At 43.7% G+C, this 24,320-nt stretch overlaps 1 protein-coding gene across 1 annotated transcript; it reads left to right on the top strand.

Annotated features, from left to right (window-relative positions):
* Positions 1 to 161: 161 nt before the first annotated feature.
* Positions 162 to 8,902, top strand: PSMG1 (proteasome assembly chaperone 1). Its single transcript, XM_083827799.1, has 7 exons — positions 162 to 330; positions 422 to 531; positions 2,162 to 2,313; positions 2,706 to 2,768; positions 4,786 to 4,984; positions 5,835 to 5,971; positions 6,959 to 8,902. Exons 1-7 carry the CDS (start codon positions 194 to 196, stop codon positions 7,031 to 7,033), a joined length of 873 nt encoding a protein of 290 aa, XP_083683925.1. The 5' UTR covers positions 162 to 193; the 3' UTR covers positions 7,034 to 8,902.
* The last annotated feature ends 15,418 nt before the right edge of the window (positions 8,903 to 24,320 follow it).

Below are 24,320 nucleotides of genomic sequence, written 5' to 3'. Positions count from 1 at the left end.
CCCCCCCCCCCCTTGGTAACGGGCTGAGGGGGTGTGCGGGTGGGGGGGGGCGGCTGGGGGGGGTAACGGCCGTAACGGCCCTAACGGCCCTAACGGTCGTAACGGGCGCCCGCTCGGTGGCGCTGAGGGGAGCCCTGCGGGCGCGGCGCGCATGCGCGGGGCGGTGAGGGGGAGAGGCCGGGGGCGGGCGGCCATGGCGACGTTCTTCGGGGAGGTGGTGGCGGCGCCGTCCCGGGCCGGCGTGGACGACGACGAGGAGGAGGCGGCGGGGGAGGCCCTGGAGGAGACGCCCGAGGACCGGGAGATCCGCAGGAGGGTGGAGGAGAAGAGGTAGCGGCGAGGGGAGGCTGGGCGGGGAGGAAGGGGGGGTCCGCGGCGGCGGTGTCCGGGCTGCTGCAGGGCCCCTCCGGCTGTGTCGCAGGGAGGTGGCCGTGCGCTGGGCGCTGCCCGCGGGAGAAGCCGCGCCGGGAGTCGCCCCGGAGCCCCTGCCCTGCTCCAGGTTCGTCGTCGCCGTGGGACACAACGCCGCAGGTAGGCGGTGCGCGCCGGGAAGCCGGCCGGTCGGTCCTCACGGGGTGGCGTGTGGTGCGAGCTTCACAAAGCGAGGAGTTGGGGAAGGTGTTTTCTCTTCGTGCTGCAGCCCTCGCGGGTGTCCAGCCCGTCATTTAGGAAGCACAGGTTTAACCCCGAGGCTGCTGAGCTGTCCAGAGAAAGCCGGAGTTAGGCTGTGCCTATAAAGCACGGTTCTCGTTCCAGCAGCTTACGTGGAAAAACAATCTCTTCTCAGTGAAGAGGGAGAAAGCAGAGATTGTTTTCTCTCTGGACCTTAATGGGGACAGCGCCCTTTATCTTTCAACTGATTTGTGTCTGGTGTCTGGATAGTTTGTTAATTTGGAAGTTTCCTTCCAGTGATGACAGGTTGCTCAGTGCAGTCTGGTGTTTACAAGTTAGGTGACTATCAACATTATAAAACTGCATGTCAGTAAGCTGTAACGTTTCTGTCCATACTTCAATATACACGTGAGATGGCCTGGAGTTACATGAACTTGCCTTCATCCCTGCTGTCCTCAGATCGTTTAGAACTGACCAAATATTTTGGTTAGCGTTCTTAGAATTGCAAATGTTCTTTCACTCACCACTTTCTTTTAAAGTTCTTGGATGTGCATTAACTCTTCCTACGTGAGTATAAGAATATATCTGAGGTTTTATTGTCCGAATTTTGGAAATTTTCCATGTCCTCCTGTAAAGTCCATTTCATTTTTTTAACATCCTTGGCAAAGTCTAGCTTAAATGTGAATACTTCTGACTTTAGTTCTTCCTCACCTTCTTTCTTTACTAATGAACAATGATCGTTTTGCACATCTTTTTTTTCTTGATCAGTCCTTTTTTTTACCTTTTAATTCTACGATTGTTCATAATGTCCTGTTTGAGGTGGCTATTTACTCATTAGGTCCAGAGTCTTAAGGTAACCTCTCCCTTCCCCCTTCCTCCCCACACCATGGTCTTGAGCTTCTGAGTAGCTCTTTTCCCGTAGATATAAAGTTTTTTGTAGTTTTCTTTTTAAGTTTTCAATACATTTGTTGTTCAGGTTTTTCCTTTAAAAATAGTTAAAGATATATTTTAGACCTGTCATATGTTTAACAGGAACTAATTTGATTTATGATCTTTTGATTTAGTATCTCTTTTGTCACAAAGCCTTGGGTACTCATGTGTCTGCTTCCTAGAGACAGCCTAATAGTTTTGCCTTGCTGGCTCAGTGTTTGTTTTGTCTGAGAAATCTGGTAAATGTCAAAAAAAGTGTTAGAGTAGCATTTAATAATATTTAGTAATATTTAATACTTAACAATTAATAGCATTAAATATTTAGTAGCATTTGTTCTTACTGTATGCTAACAGAATCAAAGTTGATTGTAGCAATGCAGTTCCTAGTAGTACATGTTTTTGATGTTAGGGATCTCTACCTATATCTAGAACTGCTCTTTATCTTAAGTCTTGGTACAATGAGATTACTCATGTTCTTGATCTTTGCTAGATGTGGTCAATAAATACGCTATTATTACATTTTAATTTGAGGAGGTTGTAAAGAAATACAGCTAGTTCAGCTACTTATTTGTAGAACAGAGATTTTATTCTTTATAAATTAACAGAATTTATTTTGCAGCTTTCCTGTCGTCTTTTATTCTGGATTCTACGTGTTGGGAAGTAGTTGGAGCTGTGAAACTGTGGAATGAATGGTGTCGAACATCCAATACAACAAACGTCCTCCCAACAGATTCTTTCTGCCTGTTCTATCGATTAATATCAGATCCAACAGTAAGTGACTTATGCGTGAATTCTTCTGCATTTTAGCTTTCTGAAAAAGCGAGCAGCCACCTTGCAACCCCCACCCTGCCAGGAGCAAACTGAGCACAAAGGATTATGGTGCTGTATTTGGATTAAACTCACAGAAGGTTTGAAGGGTTGTTACACTCGCTGAGATCACCTGAAGTTCTGTCCGAGGAAGTTCAATACAAAGATGATGCGTTGCACGGCTGAATGTTTTAATACCAGTTATGAATGAAAAGCTCATGTTGAAATAAAGGTGAAGAAGCCCAAGAATATTTAACAAGTTGTCAGCTGCAGTCGTACCACCTTTATATGCGATCATGAGCTGTTATGTTCTTTAAACCATTTGCTCACACAACCTTTTTTTTTTTTCCCTTCAGGTTTTGTTGTGTCAGTGTAGTTGCTATGTTGCTGAGGATCAACAGTTCCAGTGGCTTGAAAAGGTATGATTGTCAAAACAATTTATAGAGCAATGAAATCTTAGGACTGGGGGGTCTTTAAGTTACTGCATTTGCTTCTTTTCTCTCTACTCTTCTAAACACAACAGTATTGTAAGTAACTTTCTACTGTGGCTTTCTTTCCTGAGTACTCAACAAATGAACAAATCTGTTCGCAAATCCTTTGATTTAATTTTTTAGTGCTGCCAGTTATATCTGCTGTAACTCACTGTGCAGTTACATCTTTTAGAGAATTCCAATTTTGTTCCTTTTCTGTTTTCCGATCTCTTTCCATGGCTTGTTTCAACTGTATTGCAGCTGTGGGAGAATTCTTCCCTAAAAAATAACAACGTGTACAGTTCCCAGATAAACATGTTGTGAAACTCATGGTAGAAAGTGTCCTTACTAATGGGTGTGATCTGTTTCATTCACAAGGTGGAACTCTAAAGGAAGCTGCCTCCAAAGCAGTATCTATCCCATTCTTTTCATATATTGTTTGCTATGTGGGCTGCCCCACGTACACAAACTCAAGTACACGAATGCTGCTGGTTGTTCAGATCGCACCAGATAACGCCACATTGATTTTAATAACATAAAACCAGGGGGAATTTTCTGGCTGTTGATTTTCTGTGTGAATTTGGGTCACATCTTAGCCTCAGGCAAGAAGGACTTATTTTGTATTGCTGCTTGTTTGCTAATCTGCCTTCCTTTGAATCTGTACTGATCCGATGAGCAAGCATTTTGATTCGAAAGCCATTACATCATGCCGAAGTTGTGCAGGTCTGTGGTGTGAGAACAGAGCAGCGTGTCTGCCAAGGCCTCAGGCCAAGCTAAGCGGTGCCTGCTTTGTCCAGCCTGCCAGCTGGGGCAGCTGGCACCGGAGAAGGATTACGGAGAAGGATTACCTCGGGAGCAGGGTAGAGCTGTAGGAGGCTGTCGCTGTGAGACAGCCAGAGAGACTGTGGGAGGGCAAAGAGGATGAAAAGCTGGGGTAACTTCGTTGAGTGATTTAGAGATTTCAGGCGGAGGTTTGTGGAAAACGAGCTTTTTGTTGTTCCATGGCTTGCTGAAAAGTTTAATTCACTTTTGGGAGTTAGTGATTGACTTCAAAGTTTAGAAACCTTAGGACCTTAAACGTTTTTGTTTTGCTATATTCCCCTTCATTTAAATTGGTATGAAAAAAGAAAGATTATTGTGGCTTCATTGTCTTCTCCGCTGCTGTTTTTTGCAGCTGTTTGCATATGTATTATTACAAACATAGGTGGTTTTGAACAGAAGAATTACACAGTTTTTACCGAGCCAATGTTACTGTGTATTTTTAGAAGTTATGGTTATTGTTAGTTTTAAACATACACTGAAGTGTTGTGCTTTTGCTTTCAGTGTGAGTTATGGGCCTGTTCTGTATGCTGTGTAAATTCTCATTAACTGTGCATCCTCACAGTCTGCATGAATCAGATCTTTTCATTCTTGTGCTTTCTCAGTAAGCGATCACAGACGAAGTAAGAACGCAGAAAGTGAAGTTTTGCAGAAATGTGTAGTAGCTGGTGCTTCCAACAAAATAAACCATTGTGGTTTAATCTGGCAGACAGCAAAACGCTATACAGCCATTTCCTCACACCCTTTATTCTTCTGCAGCAGGATGGAAGTGAAAGTTAAAAAGTGCAAGAACTCATGGCTTTAGATAAGGTCAATTTAATAAGAAAGGGGATACATATAGGATGGGATACAAATAGGATTGGGGGGGAGAGAAACAGGAAAAAAATAACAAACACTATACAAAGCACGTGGTACACAACAGAGTTGCTCACCACCAGCCAACCAATGCCAAGCCTGTCTCTGAGCAGCGGCAGCCCTCCTGCCAACTCCCCTTGGTTTCATTGCTGAGCACGATCCTGGAGAGGAGAGTGTCTGGAGCAGAAGGCAGCTGTTTGCTACCTAAACTGAAAATGAAATTTGTCTTTGTGTTTTTACACCGTTACTGTGAGCAGATAAATTTGGCTGATGTATTAACATTTTTTTTCAGGTTTTTGGCCATATACGAAAGGAAGGCTTGCAAGTAACCATTCTTTCAACGTGTCCTGTAGCTGATTATAAAACTCAAGAATCCACTTTAACACTTCCATCTCCATTTCTGAAAGCCTTAAAGACGAAAGAATTCAAAGAGCAGGTCTGCTGCCCACTGCTGGAACAACCAAACATAGTGCGAGATCTTCCTGCTGCTGGTATTTTGCAATCTCATTTATTGTGCTGCTGGTAGCAATATATAAATTTTTTTGAAGAGCATCCCATTGCAATTAGAATTTTTAGTTAATTATATGAAGTGTCTAGCAAGTTATCTTTTTGAAAGTTTATTCTTAACTATTCAACATCTTTTGTTGCCTCATAAAATAAGGACAGATCTAAAAAACACACGCAATGCCTTTTACCACTTACGTGTATGACATCAGTACTAGCAAATTATTCAGCATAACTATGCGAAGTGTACTGTATATTGTTTTCTGGAGTATTTTAGTTTCTTGTGAAATAAACATGTTCCGGTAAGTTATTTCCCTCTGGGAGTGTCCAATTTGAGGTTTATAAACTCCTTTCTCCTTTCTAAAGTTAAAATAGGTTCCTCGATACTACTGATTGACCTCATGAAAAAGTTAAATTTAGTTCTATTATGTACTCATTATGGAGGACCAAATTAATGGAAGCATCACGAGGAAAAATTTGCATTGCAAGAGCTAAAAGCAGATGTTTTTTCTAGAAAAAGAAAATTTATCTCATTTGCACTTTGATTTTGTTTTAACAGAAACTCCTATTACTTTTGTTTGCTAATAATACGTGATTTCCAGTGAAGGTATTTACCAGAAAGAAAGATGAACTGCATTTTACTGCTTTTTGTTAGTTTATTTTCTTGTGTAACTGGGGAACAAGGGATGGCTTCTCTAGCAGTCAGGATCCTGAGTAGTTGATTTATAAATTTTCATGCTTTTAAAGTTCTGGCAAGATCAAGTGTGATTTTATACTTAGAAGTAAGGCTTCTTCACTGCTGAATGTAATACGCGTTTTCTTTTTGCTTGTATTTAGTTCTGAGTTACTGTCAAGTATGGCAGATTCCTGCAGTATTGTATCAGTGTTACACTGATGTCATCAAACTGGACACGGTTACAATTGAAGCCTTCAAGCCTCTGCTTTCTTCTGAGACCCTGAAGAATTTAGTCAAGGTAAGATCTCATATTGTAAAATTAATGGGAGATTTGGTCTGTCTTGTTCAGTCTGTCATTTCTTGTATTTGGCTGGTGATGTGACCCACCAGTAAGAGTGAGCGTGTGTACTATGCAGAAAGGTACAGGCTTTACTGACAGAATTCATTAATGTAGGAAGTGATTTCTGGAATAGTACTCGCTGCAACTTTTCAGGCTCTTGCAGTGGTATTGGTATATCAAGGAGTAATTTCTTGTGATTATTCAAGCTACAGCTTCCTTTGGAAGTGTCTAAAATGTATATGTATCTTTTTTAGACATTCTACGTGCATATGGAAGATAGTTCTGTTTTCGCTCTCTATCTAACTGCCTTTTGTGATACACAAAAGCTGCTTAAGAAATTTTTAACCTACAGCTTTTTACTAGACTTACAAGACTGAATCCATAAAGATGATTTTGCAGTTTTGCACTAACCAAACAGCTCCGAAATCGTGGCGTTCTGCCTACTAAAGCAGATGTCTTGCTGCTTTCTGAAGTGTTTTTAACTGAAGTATAGTTGATTCAAAATCCATTCCTCAGTTTTGCCGCTTGGACTTCTATTTCAGTGACAGAAGAGGTTTATAGGTACTGAAGTACTTCAGCTTTAAGTGCAGGAATTGGAGTTACAGGTCTGCTAAATAAGTCTACCAGACTAGTGTGTAAATGTTTAAGCTTTGGAGGAAAACAACAGAAATGCAGGCCCTCCACTGTACGAGGGAGGGGGAACGCAAATTGAGGAATCCCATTGCATTGGTAAATTGCAAATTCCTTTGGAGCCTTTAGCAGTTTTCTGGATACCTTCATTCAGAAGACATGAGCTTTGCTTACAGTTAACACGTTAACCAAACTGTTATTCATGGTATTGAAAATTGGAATGGGTGACAGCGAGGGCTCGGGTTTTTTTTGTTTGGTTTGCTTTTGTCGTTAACAGCAACGTAGCTAATGCTGATCATCTCTTCCTTTTCCTAGGATGTATCTGAAAGCACAAAGAGTTTGAAGAAGTTGCTGACAACCAACGAAAATCACAATAATATCTATATCTAAAGAGGACACTTACAACACAGACTGCACTTTTTTAAACTCCTGTTTCTTCTGTAGAGGACATGTTGGAATTGTGGTTTTCCCTTAAAAGTGGAATAAATTCTGCTCAATTTTTACTTCTGAATTCATTTTTGGTACTTTCTAATTCATCAATACAAACATGTATATTTCTTCTGCAGGGGATGGGAGACTCTCTTCAGGAGCAATTTTATGTAGAAAAGATACCTGGTATATAAAAAGCAATTTTTTCTCTTCCTGAAGGAATTGTCTTATCTAAATGTATCCCCTATATACAAAAGAGGAAATGCAGTTAAGGTATTCTGTCTGTATCTAATGAGGACACCTATTTTTTTCTACTTCAGTTTGAAACAAGTTTTTTTTAATATCCTCTTTAAAGATTTGTCTATGGTGAAGCAAATGTTCTCTGCATCTTTCTACACGTGTATTGTGTGTATATATATATATATAAAAAAGATATATAAGTATGTACATGTGCATATACAGGCTTTATATGTAGTGATACAAAATACAGTAAGTAAAGTATGGTAAATACCTTTTAAAGACTTGCTAGTGGACAACAAGCTTGCTTTACAGATGAGGAGAAGAGACAGGAACACAGAGCTCTTTTGACCTGTGTGGAAGGGTTGTGACTTGGATTCACTGCGTAAATCACCACTGCAGTTTAGGAGGATGACACCGCCTACGAGTCTGGCAGGAAGAGGTGCGTGCCTGCATTCAGCTGCTGCAGTTCCTGTTTGCAGTATCTCGCCGCAGGCTCACCTTTGTTGGCAGTTTCAGCTTCAGACCTTGAGCTGGAGCCGTAGAGGTGCAGGAGCAGGCAATCCCTTGTGCCAGACCTCTGACAGAGACAGGAGCTTCTGGTGAAACTGGGTGGTGGGCTTGCAAACTGCTTCATCTGGATTCACCAGGGCGAACTTTAAAATTTTAAATTTCATCTTCTGACTTTAATAATTTTAGTTGCTGTCAATAGTAGGAAGTGTACAAAGTCTTCTATGCTGAATGTGTGATTTTCAGAGGAAAGTAGAAGTTCAAATTCTAAAGTGTTCCAAAAGCCCTGAAATTTCCTGACAATTTCAACAGTGTATTTAAGATGTTTATTAGGATTGGCATGTATTTCTGACTTGTGAAAATGCTATTTAACTCAACATTTTATTTAAGTACGTGGTGCTTAAGAAAATATTTCTGTTGCTACCAGGTGCGTCACTGGTGTAGTCACTGAACAGAGATCTTCAAATTGCACATAGCCTGTCCTTTTGGACAATACGGGTAGCAGCTTCAGAGTTCTCTACTTCATTTAACTTTGACTTACACTGGATGTCCAGTGGAAATTTTGGAATGGTGCATGTTCCCTTCATGGAGCTGTCATCCCTTCTGGTTTGAAAATGGTCAGCTTAGTCAATGTCCTCTGAAGCTGAAGTCAATGTCCACTGAGTGTCCACTCTTGGCTTCAGCAGGCCCACTATGAATTCTGTTTTGTTGAAGCTTTTAACTGCACACTGTATCAGTTTCCACTGTAGTAGGATATTCTTGTTATGGATATAAAGATTATCACTTACAACATGATTTCAACTTCAGTTAATATAACTAGTTAATGAAGAAACTGTTGCTTTAAATGGTACTGTACTTTCAAATAAGCTCTTGAAGCATGAAGTGCAGGACACGGTTCCTGCTGTTCTCTCCATTTCTGCACAGCGTTTTAATTAAAATCTGTTTGTACACATAAGTTGAGAATTGTGTTGCTCTGAAAGAGTTGCATGTTGGATGAGCTGTTTTCTTGCATACTGAAGGTGTTTGATTAAAAATAAAGTACAGAACAAGAAAAATCTTTAATAAAAAATATGCAGGCTCTTATAGAACTGTAAATATATTTTTATGCAATTTGCAGTGTTTTAAAATGTTACCCTTTGAAGCAGAATACAGTTTTTACTACCGGGGCTTATGCTGAGATGTGAGAACACTTGAACATCTTGAATAAAAGTGGCAAACAAAACTCTAGCAGTTTGACAATTAAAAGACTGAAAACTTTGTATACTTTGAAGCTAGAATAATTACAGTTTCGGAGCATTCTGCCCAAGGCTGTGATCACTCTCTGTAGGCGGGAATGTTTACCTGGGATGTGATGCTTTTTCTGTTAAGGTACCTTTTGGCTAGTGGTTTCATTCTGCATCCAGGTTTGTTTCTGTGAATGACCTTGCAGGTGAGGTCAAGCTTTGTGCAGGGGTAGTTCTCTCTGGTGTGAATCTGTTGGTCTGGGCACGTGCACACCATATGGTAAGTCACTCTCTCTCCCTTAGAATCATAGAACAATTGGAGTTGGAATCGGCCATTAAAGACCACCCAGTTCCAGCCCCCTGCCATGGGCAGGGACACCTCCCACCAAACCAGGCTGCCCAAAGCCCCATCCAGCCTGGCCTTGAGCACCTCCAGGGCTGCAATTAATCCCAGTGTCCACATAGACAACAAAGACGCTAAGTAATAGTGGTCCCTTATCTGTGCGGACTGGATTGCACTGTGAATTTGAAAGCTTTCCTGGTACACGATAAGTAGTATAGGGCAATGCAAGAAGATATTTTGATTTAAAAATGCTATTTTTTCCATATGTATGAAGTAGCTCAGCTTTTCCCCCTTGAGTCACCTAGAAGCATCAGAGCTAGTGATTCAAGTATCTCCTAAGGTGTGAGTAATGACTAAAATTTTTCTCATATTTGAATATATTTTCTGGTAAAATAAGAGCCTGCAATAAGTTTTTGTTGTTTATAACAGGTACTGGCTTTTGTAATGTACGCAAGAATGTACGAACATTAAACTCATTTATCAAATGTTGCTGATGGCTTCAGAAGCTTTGGGGGAAGAAGTGACTTGTGGATTCTTGCCTGCAAGTCTGAAATGTGACTGCCTAAGATTTGTTTCCTTAGGGCATTGAGCTAAATGCAAGTGATCAAATCAGATAGGGCAAACTGTTAGACTGGAAGAGTTTTCTTTTTCCACTTTTCACGTCATCTAAGCCACTTGCTGACAATATTTTTTCAGGTAAACATCAACCTCTCTTCTGCTGATGAATGTTGTCTTCCAAGCAAAGGTCACAGCCTTTTCTCAAGTCTGGTCTGCTTTATCACGCTGCAAATACGTTTTCTAGACAGAAATGTTCTTTATTTCCTCGAAGGCTCTGTCTGACACAAAGGTGATGTGCCGGACTTAATTCATGAGTCTTGGAGCTGCAGGGATATTTAGTGAGGCTCCTAGCTCTTGGTGGTAACTCCTTGGTGTCTGTGCAGTTCAGAGCACAGATGGAGAGTACAGGACTGTACAGACACACACAGAATGTAGTCTTTAATACAAGAAATCTGGATTTTATTCAAATATATTATGAAACCTCCATACTTGAAAGCCCAAAGTAGCAATACAGTATTACTCTGCTTTCATTTTCCTTTTTTTTTTGGTGTGGTGATGTACAGTGCAGTGGCTCTCCAGTAATGAAATGCCTGCAGTCTTCTGAAAGTGCAGCATGAAAAAATTGTGCTCTCCTTGACCTTTTCTCTATCTCATTATTCCTTTTTCATTTGACATAGTGTACAAGTTCTCCTTCATGTGGCTCATCAGTAGAAATGAACCCAAGCCTTTAGTGGCACTAAGGCAGTGCTCTTGGTGCTTACCTTCTGAGGGCTGCTTTCAGTGCCTGCCTGTCTCCTGTCCTTTAACGTGCTCCTGAACATTGTTGGGGGTAGTGGAGGAGGCAAAATACAGAAAAATTCTGGAAGGTTGCCTGTGCAAACTCTTGTTCAGCCCCGATCACAGAATCATTTAGGTTGGAAGAGACCTCCAAGATCACCTAGTCCAACCTCTGACCTAACACTAGCAAGTCCCCCACTAAACCATATCACACGTGTCCCAATGCCCAAAGACATTTGTGTCTTTAATTACAAAGTTAAGCACTTTTTTCCCGTGTAAACCTGCTCTACCAAAGGGCGATGCTCAGCTAAAACACTGTGTGGGTCCTTCCCTCTTGGCTTCATTTTTTCTCCATGTTGCAGGGAGTGATAACTGAGGCAAGCGAGTACTCTAAAGGTCCAATGTCAAAGATGGGCAAGGCTGAAGGAGGAGGAATTTGTTTCTTCCTCCACTTCAGGCAAGTTTCCTGCATAATGCTGGGCGAGCCTCATGAATGGTGCCTGGCATGCAGCTGGTGTCTGCCTCTCTTGAGGGTGGCCAAGCAGAGGTACCTGGGACCTGGTTTGCCAGCGTCCTGAGCGCTCGCAAGATGAACTGTGGGAATAAATCTGGATCAGGATGCTGAAAGTAGAAACAGAATTATTGTAGTGAAACTTGGAAATGGTTGAAACGTTGCAGGTAATGAAAACGATTAAAAAAAAAAAAAAAACATTTTGTACAACCTTAGGTGTTCTTTCTGTTTGTTTGTTTGTTTTCTTTAAGCATTGTAGACTAAAATCTTTGCTAGCAGTAATGGGCACTTCTGCCTAGCTCAGAGCTTTGAGGTCGGACTTTCTTACTTTACAGGAAACAGAGATGCTGTTGATAAATAGCCTAGAATAGTTTATGATCAAAATGGCTTGAATTTCATACAATAAATACTGTGGGAAGCCATTAACCAGCCAGGATAAAAACATAAAGCACTGCTTTCACTTTTTTAGCAGGGTGTCCTGAGATGTCTTCAGTGAGGGGAGGAAACCATAGACCCCAAACAGTGTGTATGTGCAAAGAAAATTAAAGATTGAATGGCAGGCTATAATTTCTTTTGTTTTAATTAAAAAAAAAAAAAAAAAAAAACAAAACAAAACAAAACTTTCAAATAATGGTATAATAAAATGCTTAAAATATTCTTTATATGGGAGGTTATATACTTGCTTGTATAATTGCTTTAAAGCAGCAAGTGTTTTGTAAGAATGGTGGTATACCTTCTAAGGTCAGCTTCTAAACATAGGCATTTCCTGAAAAAAAACTTGGGTTCTTCCCCTCTGATAGAGGATTACAGAATGCTTTCATATGCTAAATGCACTATATTTCTTGTGTTTGGGATTGATATTTGAATTCTTCTGTTAGGTCTGATTCAGACTCGTATTCTTTTTTCATGATCTACCGAAAAATACATATATTTTTTCCACCAGCTCTTTGAAGCCATCTACTGCTTTGTAGAGAATTAACAGTCAGGGGAATGAAGGCAAAAGTGTCACCACCACTACGTGCAGCAGTGTCACAGCCGAACAGATGAGTGGTGAGTGCACGGCCTTGCTTAAACATCTGTGGGTAGAAGAGCTGCAGTTGTGTGAGAGCAGAGGCAGCCAGTATGGAAAAGGAAGGCGATGGCACAGCTGAAAAAAGCTTCATGCTGATCATCCTATAAAACTGGGGTTTGGGACGGCTGCTGAGAAATAGGAAAGGAGCGGGGGCAAGGAGTGTTGGCTGTTCCCTGCTGGCCCTGGGTAACTCAGACAGGTCACAGGGAAGGCCTATGTGCTGCTCAGCTTAATTCCCTTCCAATTTGGATTGAAAAAGATATTTTTAGTACAGAACAAGCACAGAGAGCAAGTGTGAAGTACTGTGTCAGGCTATTTCCATCCTTTAACCCTGGAGAGCCCCCGCAATGAACCCTACGGATACTGTCAGCAGCAAGCAGTTCTTTTGTGCAGTGCTTGGGAAATGCTGGTACCAAACTCTTTCACCTGAAGTGGGAACTGAGAGCCCCCCTTGGGGCTCCATCAGTTTGGTAATTTTTGCAGAGTGGCAGGAAACAAGCACGTTTGAGGTGGTCTTGCAGTGCCACGTGTGAAGAGATGCTCTGCAATAGTGGATACAAAAAAAGGTGATTCAGCAACTTCCCTTATGGTTTGTACTTTATCTATTTCACTGTGAGGTGCATGAGGGTGCATGTGAGAACGTATTGAAAAGGCCTATCGAATTTTAGTAGATTTTAACAAAATAATTCAATCTCTGGGTTTTTAATATGTAGACTTACACTTATGGATTACTGTAAGCACATTTTCTATCTTTGTGAACGTTGACTTCTGCTCCTACGACTCTTGTTGCAGAGGTCTTAGGAATGAAGAAAATTAAGCATGAATCCCTACGGCTCCCAGCTGACACCCTGCCTGGCACGTAAAGAAACTTTGGGTGGTGCGGGTTTGTCTGGGATAATCGACATTGAAGACTTTGTTGGTTATAACTGGAAATGCTCTGTTTTGTGTCCTCCTGGACAATAGTCCTATTGTTTGCTTTTTTGGAGCATGCCGATGTGGAGGTGACTACAAGGTCAGAAATGAAAACTGCAGGCTAGTTAGTTCTGTGGCACTCATTTGTGGCAATACTGCTTTCAAAGGCTCATGTAAATTTCAGTTTTTCATTAACCTTTTCAATTAGCTGAATACTTGCATTTAAAAGAAAAAAAATTGAGGAGAAGTCAGTGCTGGAAAACAGATTTTGTGCGGGTTTATTTCTGATTTTTTTTGGCTCAGTTCTGATTCGGCCTCAGCCATGCCTGATGTTATTCACCATCAGGTAGTAAGAGTCTGGTCCTTGATGTGGTTACCTAAATACATTCAGAGTATAACACCTGCTTGTGGTGGTTTTACTCGGGTGGGCGGCCGAGCTACACCACAACTGCTCTCACTCCCCCTCCTCTAAGAGGAAGGGGGAGAAAATACGATGAAAAGGGCTCAAGGGTTGAGATAAGGACAGGGAGATTGCGCAGTAATTATTGTGATGGGCAAAACAGACTCAGCATAGGGAGATAGTAAGATTTATTGCTTATTACTAACAAGCTAGAGAAGTGAGAAACAAAGGAAAGAAACCAAAAGCACCTTCCCCCCCATCCACCCTTTCCTACCTCCTCCCCCCAAGCAGTGCAGGGGATCCGGGAATGGTGGCTGGGGTCAGTCCCTGATGCTTCATCTCCACCACTCCCTCACGGTCACTCTGCCCCTGCTCCACGCGGTGTCCCTCCCACGGGATGCCGTCCTTCCCGAACTGAGCCTGCGGGGGCTGCCCACAGGCACCAGCTCTTCAACAACTGCTCCCACACGGCTCCGTACCACGGGGTCCATCCCCCAGGAGCAAACTGCTCCAGCACGGGTCCCCCACGGGCGGCAGCTCCCCCCAGACCCCCTGCTCCTGCGTGGGCTCCTCTCCACGGGCTGCAGCTCCGGCCCGGGGCCTGCTCCTGCGGGGGCTCTCCATGGGCCGCAGCCTCCTCCAGGCCACATCCACCTGCTCCACCGGGGGCTCCTCCACGGGCTGCAGCGTGGAGATCTGCTCCGTGTGGGACCCGTGGGCTGCAGGGGGACAGCCTGCTCCACCAGGGGCCTCTGCACAGGTCGCAGGGGAACTGCTGCTGCCTGCCTGGAGCACCTCCTGCCCTCCTGCTGCACTGACCTTGGCACCTGCAAGGCTGTTCCTCACTCCTCTCACTGTCCCAGCTGCTGTGTGGCACAGCGTGTTTTTTTTTTTTCCCCTGTCTTAAATATGCTCTCACAGAGGCGCAAACAACATCACTTAGTGGCTCAGCTCTGGTCAGCAGCGGGGCCCTTACCATGGGGCAGCTTCTAGATCCTTCTCACAGAAGCCACCCCTATGGCCCCCTGCTACCAAAACCTTGCCACATAAACCCACTATGCTGCTGGAACACAAAACCTCTTGTTTGAATGGAAGGGCTCATGGCAGGGGTGCTCAGAGCACATGAGCACCGAGCACCATCCCAGCTCCTTCTCCTGGTCACACATCCTGCCTTCGAAGGGATCACCTGGAGGCACAAAGACACCTGCCTGCTCCTAGGAAATAAAACAGGAGCTGTTCTGGCTGAGGTCTCAGACCCGGGCAGCTCAGTCGGTGCTGCGGGTAATGGCATGTACTGCTGCACCGTGGGGCAGAGGGCGTCTTCTCCTGGCAGCAGAACAGCCAGTGCTTCCCCCAAAGAAGGTGCAAAAGTTCCCGTGCTAAAAATTTTCTGTGGTCTTCAGAGCAGCCCAGTAAAACCACAGGCTGCAGAAGTGGGTTTCACGTTGCGTGTGCCGGTGTGAATCACGTACTTCCTCACAGATGGGAGCCAAACTCTCCAGCGATGTCCCCAGAGCTCTGTGCTGTGTCTCGGCAGCAGGCAAGAAGCTCCTCTTCATCCACTGGGAAGCAGCTCATTTGTAATGGAAATAAATAACAAGTCTTGCTCCATAAGAGTAAGTAGGATGCTATAACATCACATTTATTTAGTTTTCAGTCCTTTATAGTGCTTTGTGAGCAGGATCAAAAGCGGTTTTTTTGGCTGTGGTGTTTTCATCCTGCGTTACCCTTGCTGCGTGCACCTCAAGTCGGACCCTAAAATTCAGGTCAGCTGGTAAAGGTCTTGACTTAATCAGCAGGGGCCAGAGAAAGCAATGCTCACCGAAACAGTCAGTTGTCTGAGAGGAAAGCCTTCTGCCTTAGCTCCCTGTGTCACCTCTGCCTGGGGCTGCAGCCCAGGGCTCCTGCAGAGCAGCCCGCGGCCTAAGCCGGGACACTGCGACATCCAGAAAGAGGCCTTTCATGTCGGAACAGCAGCAAGCCAGCCTTGCCTTTTCTGGTGCTGACATGTGGCTTCCAGGCTTCAGGACCCAATGCGTGTTATGAAAATTAATGCGTGGTGAATTTAAACCATATTTTAATAATTTGGCCACCTGTACAATATCCTAATAATCTTAAAATAGAGGACTTGAGATCCTCTGTATAATTATTTGCAGCAGATGTTAAATCTTTGGTGTATTCTACACATTTACACACTGGGGGACTGATATTAAACATTGCCCTTACAAAAATAACCCAAAACATATTTATTTCAAAGAATTAGAATGGTTCCTAGCAGGAAGTGGGTGCAGGAAGCTTTGTCCATTGTTGTGGTTTGTTTTAGAGGTGTGTTCAAAATGAGGAGAAAAAAGTGTCAGTCGTTACTGCAGTTGGACAAAATTATTTGAGTGTATAAAAGATAAAAAGTGTTTTTTTTTTTTTTTTGTGTGTATATATATATATATATTGTTCCAGCAGCATTCTCAGCTGCTATTTTCTGGCCCAGGTTTTATTATTATTATTATTATTATTATTATTATTATTATTACACTTAAACTTTTTGACCTTAAAGACGTAATTATGGGGCAATAAATCTTAACTGTCGAGCCTATTCGCTGATGATTGAAAAATTACTCGTTTGGTCAGAGCTTGAGAGCCAGAAATGAAAAAGTTGCTGGCAAGAGGTAAACATTACAGTACTATGTGGCTGTCTAACAAGTCTCTTTAGAAGCAAAGTGAAGTGCTGCTTTCAAGGATAAAGATGTTGTTTACAAGCAAATACATACACAGTCTCATTTGATGCAGCTAGCTCCAAGCGTGTGAGCTGCGCATCTGCTTCAGACACCACGTCACTTCTAAAATATGAATACATTTTTTTTTTCTTTGATTTGTCTCCCGAGGTTTTGAGTTTATCCTATAACTATGAGGGCTAGACTTTTTTCTTTCTTTCCCTGTGATGAAAATTAAGGTTCTGATGAAGTCGCACATGTCTAAGAGCTGGGACTTCAGGGAAATCAGTGAATGTCTCTAAGCCAGCAATAAACAAAGGGCAAGACCCTACTCACTCCTACAGCCACTCTCATAGGAAATGTCACCTCTGGCTTCTTCAGCTTGGGATAAATACTGCTTTATGCACTCACCCCACTCTTCTGTTGCCCCTCTCCAGTTGTCTCCCTTGCCTCCTCCCGCCTGCCCATGCTTCTCTGCCATCCTCCTCCTGTCCTCTCCTTGCATTTTGAACACTGCCCAGCCTCTTGCAGGGACAGCTTCTAGGCCCCCGTGCTCTGCAGGAAGACTCTCAGCCTTTCTCCTGGTGCTCCTGCCTTTATTTGTGCTGGCAGCGGTGATGGGGATGGAGCAGCAGCTCCTCCTGGCCCGCAGGTGAGGCAGCTCTGCTTAGAGGGGGCAAGGTGCAGAGGCCAGAAGATTCGAGCTGTTTGCTGAATGACTTGGCAAACTCTTGAAAGAAAAAAGTTGATCAAAGGCTATTAAATGCGAAGATAATATGTTAGATGGCCAGCAGATGGTAGGGCACAGAATCACAGAAGTGCTGAGGTGGGAAGGGACCCCTGGAGGCCACCTGCTCCAAGCCCTGCCCAAGCAGGGCCACCCAGCGCAGGCTGCCCAGGGCCAGGCCCAGGCAGCTTTTGGAGATCCCCAAGGAGGAGACCCCGCAGCTCTCTGGGCAGCCTGTGCCAGGGCTCCGCACCCGCACAGTGCCATCCCGGCCACTTGGAGCCTGTTGCCACTATTTCCTGCAGTAGGAAAGTGCGGTACAGAAACATTGTGGCTCTCAGTTTAAGATTAGGAGTAGGAAAAAGGACCCAATCTTCAAGGGACAATTGGTTGCAGGGAATTCGGTTTTACCCTTATTTATCCAGAGATGATTTGGTCATAACTTTTGGTATCTGGATTGTCTCACCTGCTTGAATCTCAATGAACTTACCCAAGGTGAGAAAGTGCAAGTCAGGTGCCAATGTCTTTGGCCAGAATTGATGTGTTTTGCTTAAAGAGAAGAGTGGAATACTCCAGAGGCTGTTGTTTCATTAAAACTCATGGTTCTGCTACATCTTCTGACTTGAGAAAGAAAATAAGAACACCAGTCAGTGAAATGTGCTGACAGGGGTGATCATGGATGGCCAATGAAAATCTGACTTGAGGACTGAAAGTATGAGTGCCACTGCTGCTGGATCTCATAACAATAAGTCTAGTTGGCTTTTCCTGCAGGACATGTGGTTTCTACCTTCATGTGACCTTTCTGCTCATGGAGTATGGGTGTTACACAGGCAAAAAATGCTTGCAGCTGGAGACCGGGATGGGGCAGACTTCTCCTGTCCTATCATTAAAACAAAACAAAACTTTTGCATGATTGAAATAAACATTCATCTTTGTTGCTGTGTTGTGTACTAGGTGATGGTGAAATGTGTGGTAACTTCTGCATTATCCTGAAATAAGCTAAAACCCACCTCAATATTTGTTGGTTTTGTCCCAAATCACGCTGAATGTGAACATACACATATATATATGGATTTGCATGTTTACGTATGCATTTTTGCCATGTAGGTATTAATTTACAATTGTTGAGATTATATTCAGAGGCCTTTTGACACTTACAGCTTTGGATCTTTTGAATAAAATATGTGTTACTCTTCTTTTGAAGGCTGGTTTATTTAACCAGGTAGATCATCACCAACAAAATTGTCTGCTTTGATGTCTCGGCTACGTAGTTTAGCATTAAAGATGCCTGTTAGGGTCTGACAAATGGGAGCACTAATGGCGTGTGAGTGTGTATGCCACTCATGCACTTCAAGTCACTGCTGTGCAAAACCCACTCCCTTCATCTGCAGAATCCCAGCTAAGCAACGCACTCACACATAATTTTAAAGAAAAAAAAAATCTCTCCTCCCCACTCTAAAATATGTTCAGTCAGAATTGGAAGAGTTTGTGCATTTGTTCTGGGTATCCAGAAATTCTGGATACATTCACTGAGCTTGTGTCAACCACCTGTGCAGGCCAGGAGCAGCAAATCCAAGGTGCTCAGAAAGCAACAGGCTTGAAATAGGGTGTGCGTGTGTGTGGTACCTTTGATGTTTTCTGAACGTGTTGGATTTGGTGCTTGTGCTCCGTCCTCTGAACAGGCCATACAAGGCATCTGTATATCCAGTCTTGGACCCAAATATCTGGGCCCAAAGTTCATCAAGAGTACATCTCTGGTGTTAAGGACTTCATATTTCCAGTAGTGTCTGCCCCTAGAATGAGCACTGGGAAAGGCAAGAAGAGTAGGAGCCTGCAGCTCTGGTTACCAGCAGATAAGCTGGTGCTGCTGAGAACGCTGCGGTGCACAGAGACTGCTGATACGATGAAGTATTCTTGGGTGACAAAAAAATTGGGAATGTCTCTTCCAGGCCAAGAGAATACTGGGGTAATTCAGACTTCCCAGTGCTGATAGTGCTAAGGTGCTGACATCTTCAAGGTTGGTTTTAAAGACCTGCCCCTATTCCCTCGTTTTTTTTTTTTTTAATTATTTTTAAAGCTAAAATTGGAGGTCAGCCGCTACATATTCCAGCTGGGGGCCCGTGCTGCCCCCAGTCCTCCCTCCTTGCAGCATGAACCACCTGTTTATAAAGGTATCTGAGAGGCCTGGGATGTAGCACAAGCTGCGTGCTGGGGCAGCCTGGGCTCGGGGTCTGGTTAAAGCAGTTTGCAGAATTTCCTATAGAAATATATGTTGCAGGCATGCCTGGAGGACCCAGCATAACCAAGACAAATCACCAGAAATGTTATTCCAGGAATCTTCCTACAAGGATCTTTCAGAAAGAGTGAAAGGGTTGTTTGATGCTAGGCAAAACTGTAACAAAAGATATTTTTCTGAAAGGGTTTTTCTCAGAGTCACCATAAATGCTGTTGATTTCTGTGTGCTTTGGACCAGCTTCCTTGTGTGTAAATCGTATATGAATTTAATAAACACAAAATCACTGCTTTGGTCTTAATATTACTGAAGACATCAACTGAATATGTAACAATATACAGAACCAGTGAAACAGTTCCTAAACTGTCACCTGTGAAAAGGAAAGCTGTAAATCTTCAAGTTAATGTGGAAAAGCTAATACCTTTTCCACAGAAAGTTTTAAAAAATCTGTTCCATATATCTTTAAAATCATAAATTTTAGAAATAAAAAGTCAGTTAGTAACTCATGAGATGGGAAAACGGCGTGTCTCCTTCTTGAAAGACGAGGGTAGTGTAACCTATATATATAGTAATGTGCTTTAATGCTCTGGTTACTGTTTTTGTACGAAATACTACTGTCCTGGAAGCATTTCAGCAACTCGTTAGCAGCACAAAACGTGACCTCAGTGGCTTGCTGGATTGACCAGGGTTCTGCAGCTATTTCCTTCTCCCGCTCCACGCGGAGTTAAAACTGTGCGAGTATTTCTTATTTTCTGCTTTAGTGACTGAACCAAACTAACCTTGGACTAGTGAGTGCTTTGGGGTCTATAAAAAGCACGAAAAAACTCAGCTGTCTCGACAAGGTGAAAAGAAAAAAATATTCAAAAAGGACTTTTAATGACCGAAAAGTCTCATTTATTTAGAGTATAAGTATTCATTTTTAGTGTTTTCTTTTTGTTGTTGTTGTTTTTAGTGGGTTTTACAATTGAATTTATTTAAGTCCAGACCACTTCTCCCTTGCACAGGTGCCTTTTAATGAAGGCTCCCAAGCGCTTCCCAGCCGCGGGAGGGCGACGTCGCCCAGCGCAAGGCTCCGGCCAGCCGCTGCCAGCCCTCGGCCCCTTTCCTCTCGGCCCCGTCTCTCCCAGCACCCCATAGCACCCCGGAGCTCAGTACTCTTTCTCACTACATCTAAATATTTGCCCTTTCAGCTGGCTTCATGTTCCAGAGTTGTGGAGGTTCTCATTTTTGCGGGGCTAGCAGCGATGCCAAGCTGGGAGAACGCGGTGAACGCATCCCACTGGTAATGCCAGCCAGCACGCCGCTGCTTTTTCAAGTCCATCTCGTGTTTGCGTTTCCCCTTAACAGCCCTGAGAGTGCTCTGTCTGAAACCTGCTGGCATGTTAACTATTTCAGTTATTTATCAGCACTATCCATCAGCAATTTGCTGTTGTGATTGGCACCGATTTTACAGCGCGCCGCTTTTTTCCCTTGCCACGGTACACACGTTGTGCCATGTTTCCAGATCCTGGCTGATTTCCCCATATGGTTTCCATATGGGAACATGTTGCTCTTGTTAGCCACCTTCGACGCAGCCTGTCAGCCAGGTCCCTGCTCAGAAACAAATAAATTGTCTAGTGTCTACTGTATTTCCTTTCAGGCCGCACTCTCCACTTTAAACTTGGCAGCGTTTCAGGACAATCAAAATCCAATCAGCGGCCGTGCTAACTCCATATGTTTTATTTCCAGGCTGCGCGGGGCGGAGGAAGCCCCGACTATTTTCGGCATGTAGCAGTGCTCGGGGTGACACGCCACACATTTTCCGCTGGCTGTTACCCTTTCGGGGAAAAGAGCCGCTCCGGTTTCACGCAGCAAGCAGTGGCCAGCCAGCGCTGCGGATGAAATTGGGTTTCCTGGAAAGCAGAGCACCGCTAATACAGAGTGAAACGAATGTAAACTGCAATTAGTTGGATGTGTTGGAAACACGCTGCAGTCCTCTGGGGCTGAGCCTTGCAGTGTAAGCAAACTCACTGGGTTGCCTTTCTTAAAATGGTGTTTTAAGGGCAGTGGCCACCCCTGCCCAGGGGTCTTTTGGCATCATGTGTTCATCATGTGTTAGCATTTTTAGCACCATGCATGGTGCAGCCAGCACCTGGGTGTAAAAAGCATCAGCATCCCTATCCCCTGCCCAGGGCCTTACGGCATTATCCCCCTCCCTTCTGGCTGCAGGGTGCAGGTCTGGCACAGCAGAAGGAATACCTCCATTTGGGAATTTTTTCCTAAAATGAGTTTTAGGTCACTCTGTGAGTGTGTGACAAACCAGGGAGAGTGCGCTGCCAAAGTGCAGGAAGCACCAGCAGAGCTGCTGAATGTTAATCCAATATTTAATATGCGGTGGGTTGCCAGTAGTTATAAAACCGTTCATATGGTTTGATGGCTGTGTACAGCTTTCCGTGGTTGCTTTACATCTGGCTTCAAGAGTGATGGATGTGAGAATACCGCTAGGATGTCTGTTAGGAAGCACTGTGAGGCCTTGGGAGAGGCAATAAACCAAGATTTGTCATTGTCAGGGGGCTGGCGTGGAGGATGCTTTGAAAAAGCACTCTGTGTGACCTCTGCCTGCAGAGGAAAGCCGGGCTCACAGGCATCAAAGCAGTGCCACATGGCAGGAAAGCCCGACCGACAGAGAAAGCCTGGAAGGAAGGCGCGGGGCAGCACGAGGCCTGTGTGCAGACCCATGCTGATGGAGTAGTAACACTCCAGTGAAAATGGCTTCCGCCGTTTCCCGCGGGCCTTTGGCCACGCTGGTGCTGGGTGACACAAAATGCCATTGAGCACGTTGTGAGGACCATGGGGAAAGCAGCGCGTCTGGACCCCAAAACTCCTTTTCCCGAAGTGCCCTGTCCCCTCAGGGAGGGATGAAGGAGGACAGTGCCACAGGTGCCACCACCATGAGGCTCTGGGGTGGGCGCAAGTGTGGCCTACCCAGAGTCAGGGGCCTGTGGTGCTGCGCCACCAGAGAAGTTGGCTGTGATAATTACTGAATGTGCAAATTGCAGAAAAGTGTCCAGTTGGGTCAGTGAGGAGGGAAGACAAGGAGATAAGGGAGAAAGGGCTCTACTGGATAATTTGGGTCTGAACAAATCCATCATATATTGGGTTCTAATCCACAATTTGGGTTCAAAACTGTACGGAACTTGAGGCAACCAAGTAGGCAAGACTAGTGCCTATGTCTGCTTTTTCTACCTTTTTGTTTGTCTTTGGAAACAGAGACGTCCTTCCTGAAGCATCCAGCACTTAGACAATTTTCACCAGGTAAAGACCATTTCAGTGTGGACAATTATGTGACAACGGAGGGGACTGAAAAGCTAGCTTTGGGTCTGGGACAGTCACGTACCAACAAGTACCAGAGACTTAACTCGTTCACCAGCAGTTCCCATGCGCCTGATCTACAGGAACTTGGAAAAGAGATTTTTTTTTCTTATTTTTTTTTCTTTGTAAATCTCCTTTTTCTCATTTTGCTATTCCGTCTTGTTCAGCTCCTGTGTTCAGTAAGCCTTTTCAAGCTTTTTCCTGAACCTTTGGAGTCTTTCCGATCCTTTCTAAATCCTGAACCACAATCTCTCTTTGAGAAGCTTTTTCTGTTCCTCTCTCATTACTGCTGTTAGCTGTTTTTCACAATTGCCTTGCAAGCTGCTCCTTTCTTACTTCTCCCTTCTTTGGTTTATTTGCACAGTCCAGCTTATTTTTGTTTCTTAAAGAAAAAAACATGCAGAGGCTTCCATGAAGTATTACGCAAAGGTAACAGGTGCAGCGTCCATCCTTATTTTCCTTTCCTTCTGTATCATACACTGCCATTAACTAGGTCGTCCCATTGATCACTTTGGGCTTCGCAGCTCTCCTGGAGCAGCGTTAGTGGATGTTCCTGGTTGCAGGACCTGTGCTGAAGCTGCGTGGCAGCCTCCTGGCGTTTGAGAACAGACAACAGGTATTTTTTTCCATTCTTTTTCCCATTTTCATCAACAGGATGCTTGTTTCATTGATCTGCAGAAGACACCCTTTTCAATATGAGTGGATTGGAATAACAGGTCATTTGGATTAATATTTTTAATTGCAGGGGAGAGCCTGGCCAGGGATGGAGTGTTGCATGTTTCCCTCTCTGCCATTACCAAAACACTGAATGCAGAATGAGTAGGGTTAATCTAATTTGATCCAATGATCTATTTCCCCTGTGATTTTAGCCCTTTCTGTCGTGTTTAGTCTAAGGAAAATAATAGGAATAAACCATTTTCAGTTATAAAATGAGCTAATTATCATTTTATTATTTGTTGTTAATTCAGTTATAAAGTATTAACCTGAGTTATAAAGCTTGAAGCTGAACCCAGAAACTGAACAACAGATTTTGAAATAGTCTTTATAGCTGAGTGTAACTGCCCCTGAGAAAACTGTGAAATTAAACTTTTGGGCTTTTACTTTAATTAATTTATTTTTCCCTAGTGAAATGTTTCTTTGCTGCTTGCACAAGGAGATTGTAGCAGGGTGAAGGAGACACAAAGTCCCTTAGCGCTTTTGTAGCTGGAGAAGCTGCCCGAGACATCTTTTGGTATGCTGACTGTGAGAAAAGAGCAGGAATCAGTAGGAAGCAGGATGGCAGTGTTGCCACATCATATGAATTTCAGTGCGCTGATACTTGCTGCTTTGCTTTAAACCGTTGTGTCTCTGTAAATGGAGCTCTGTGTTGGGGAGACCCCACAGCTGAGCAAAGCCCCCATCCTTGCTCCCTGCCCTAAGTTTGGCTTTGGGTCTTTGCTGATATATGTTCTTTGTGGAAATGGCCTGAGCTGGTAGGAAAATGGGATTGTGGTTTTCAATGCACATCTGTAAGTCAAAGATTTTTTTTTCCCCTATAGTATGCAATGATGTTTTAACCAACAACTTCTTTCACATTGAATTTTTGGTTTTACACGTTATGTTTTTGAACAATGCTGCTGTCAGCATAAGTACGCTGTTTCTAATCCTTCCCAAAATGAATTTGGTGAGTTCCCATGGAAGTTATTT

The sequence above is a fragment of the Anser anser genome, assembly GCF_964211835.1.
Source record: "Anser anser genome assembly, chromosome: 1".
Classification (NCBI taxonomy): domain Eukaryota; kingdom Metazoa; phylum Chordata; class Aves; order Anseriformes; family Anatidae; genus Anser; species Anser anser.
Note: the sequence above shows the minus strand (reverse complement) of the source record. Positions and strands in the feature narration are given on the sequence as shown.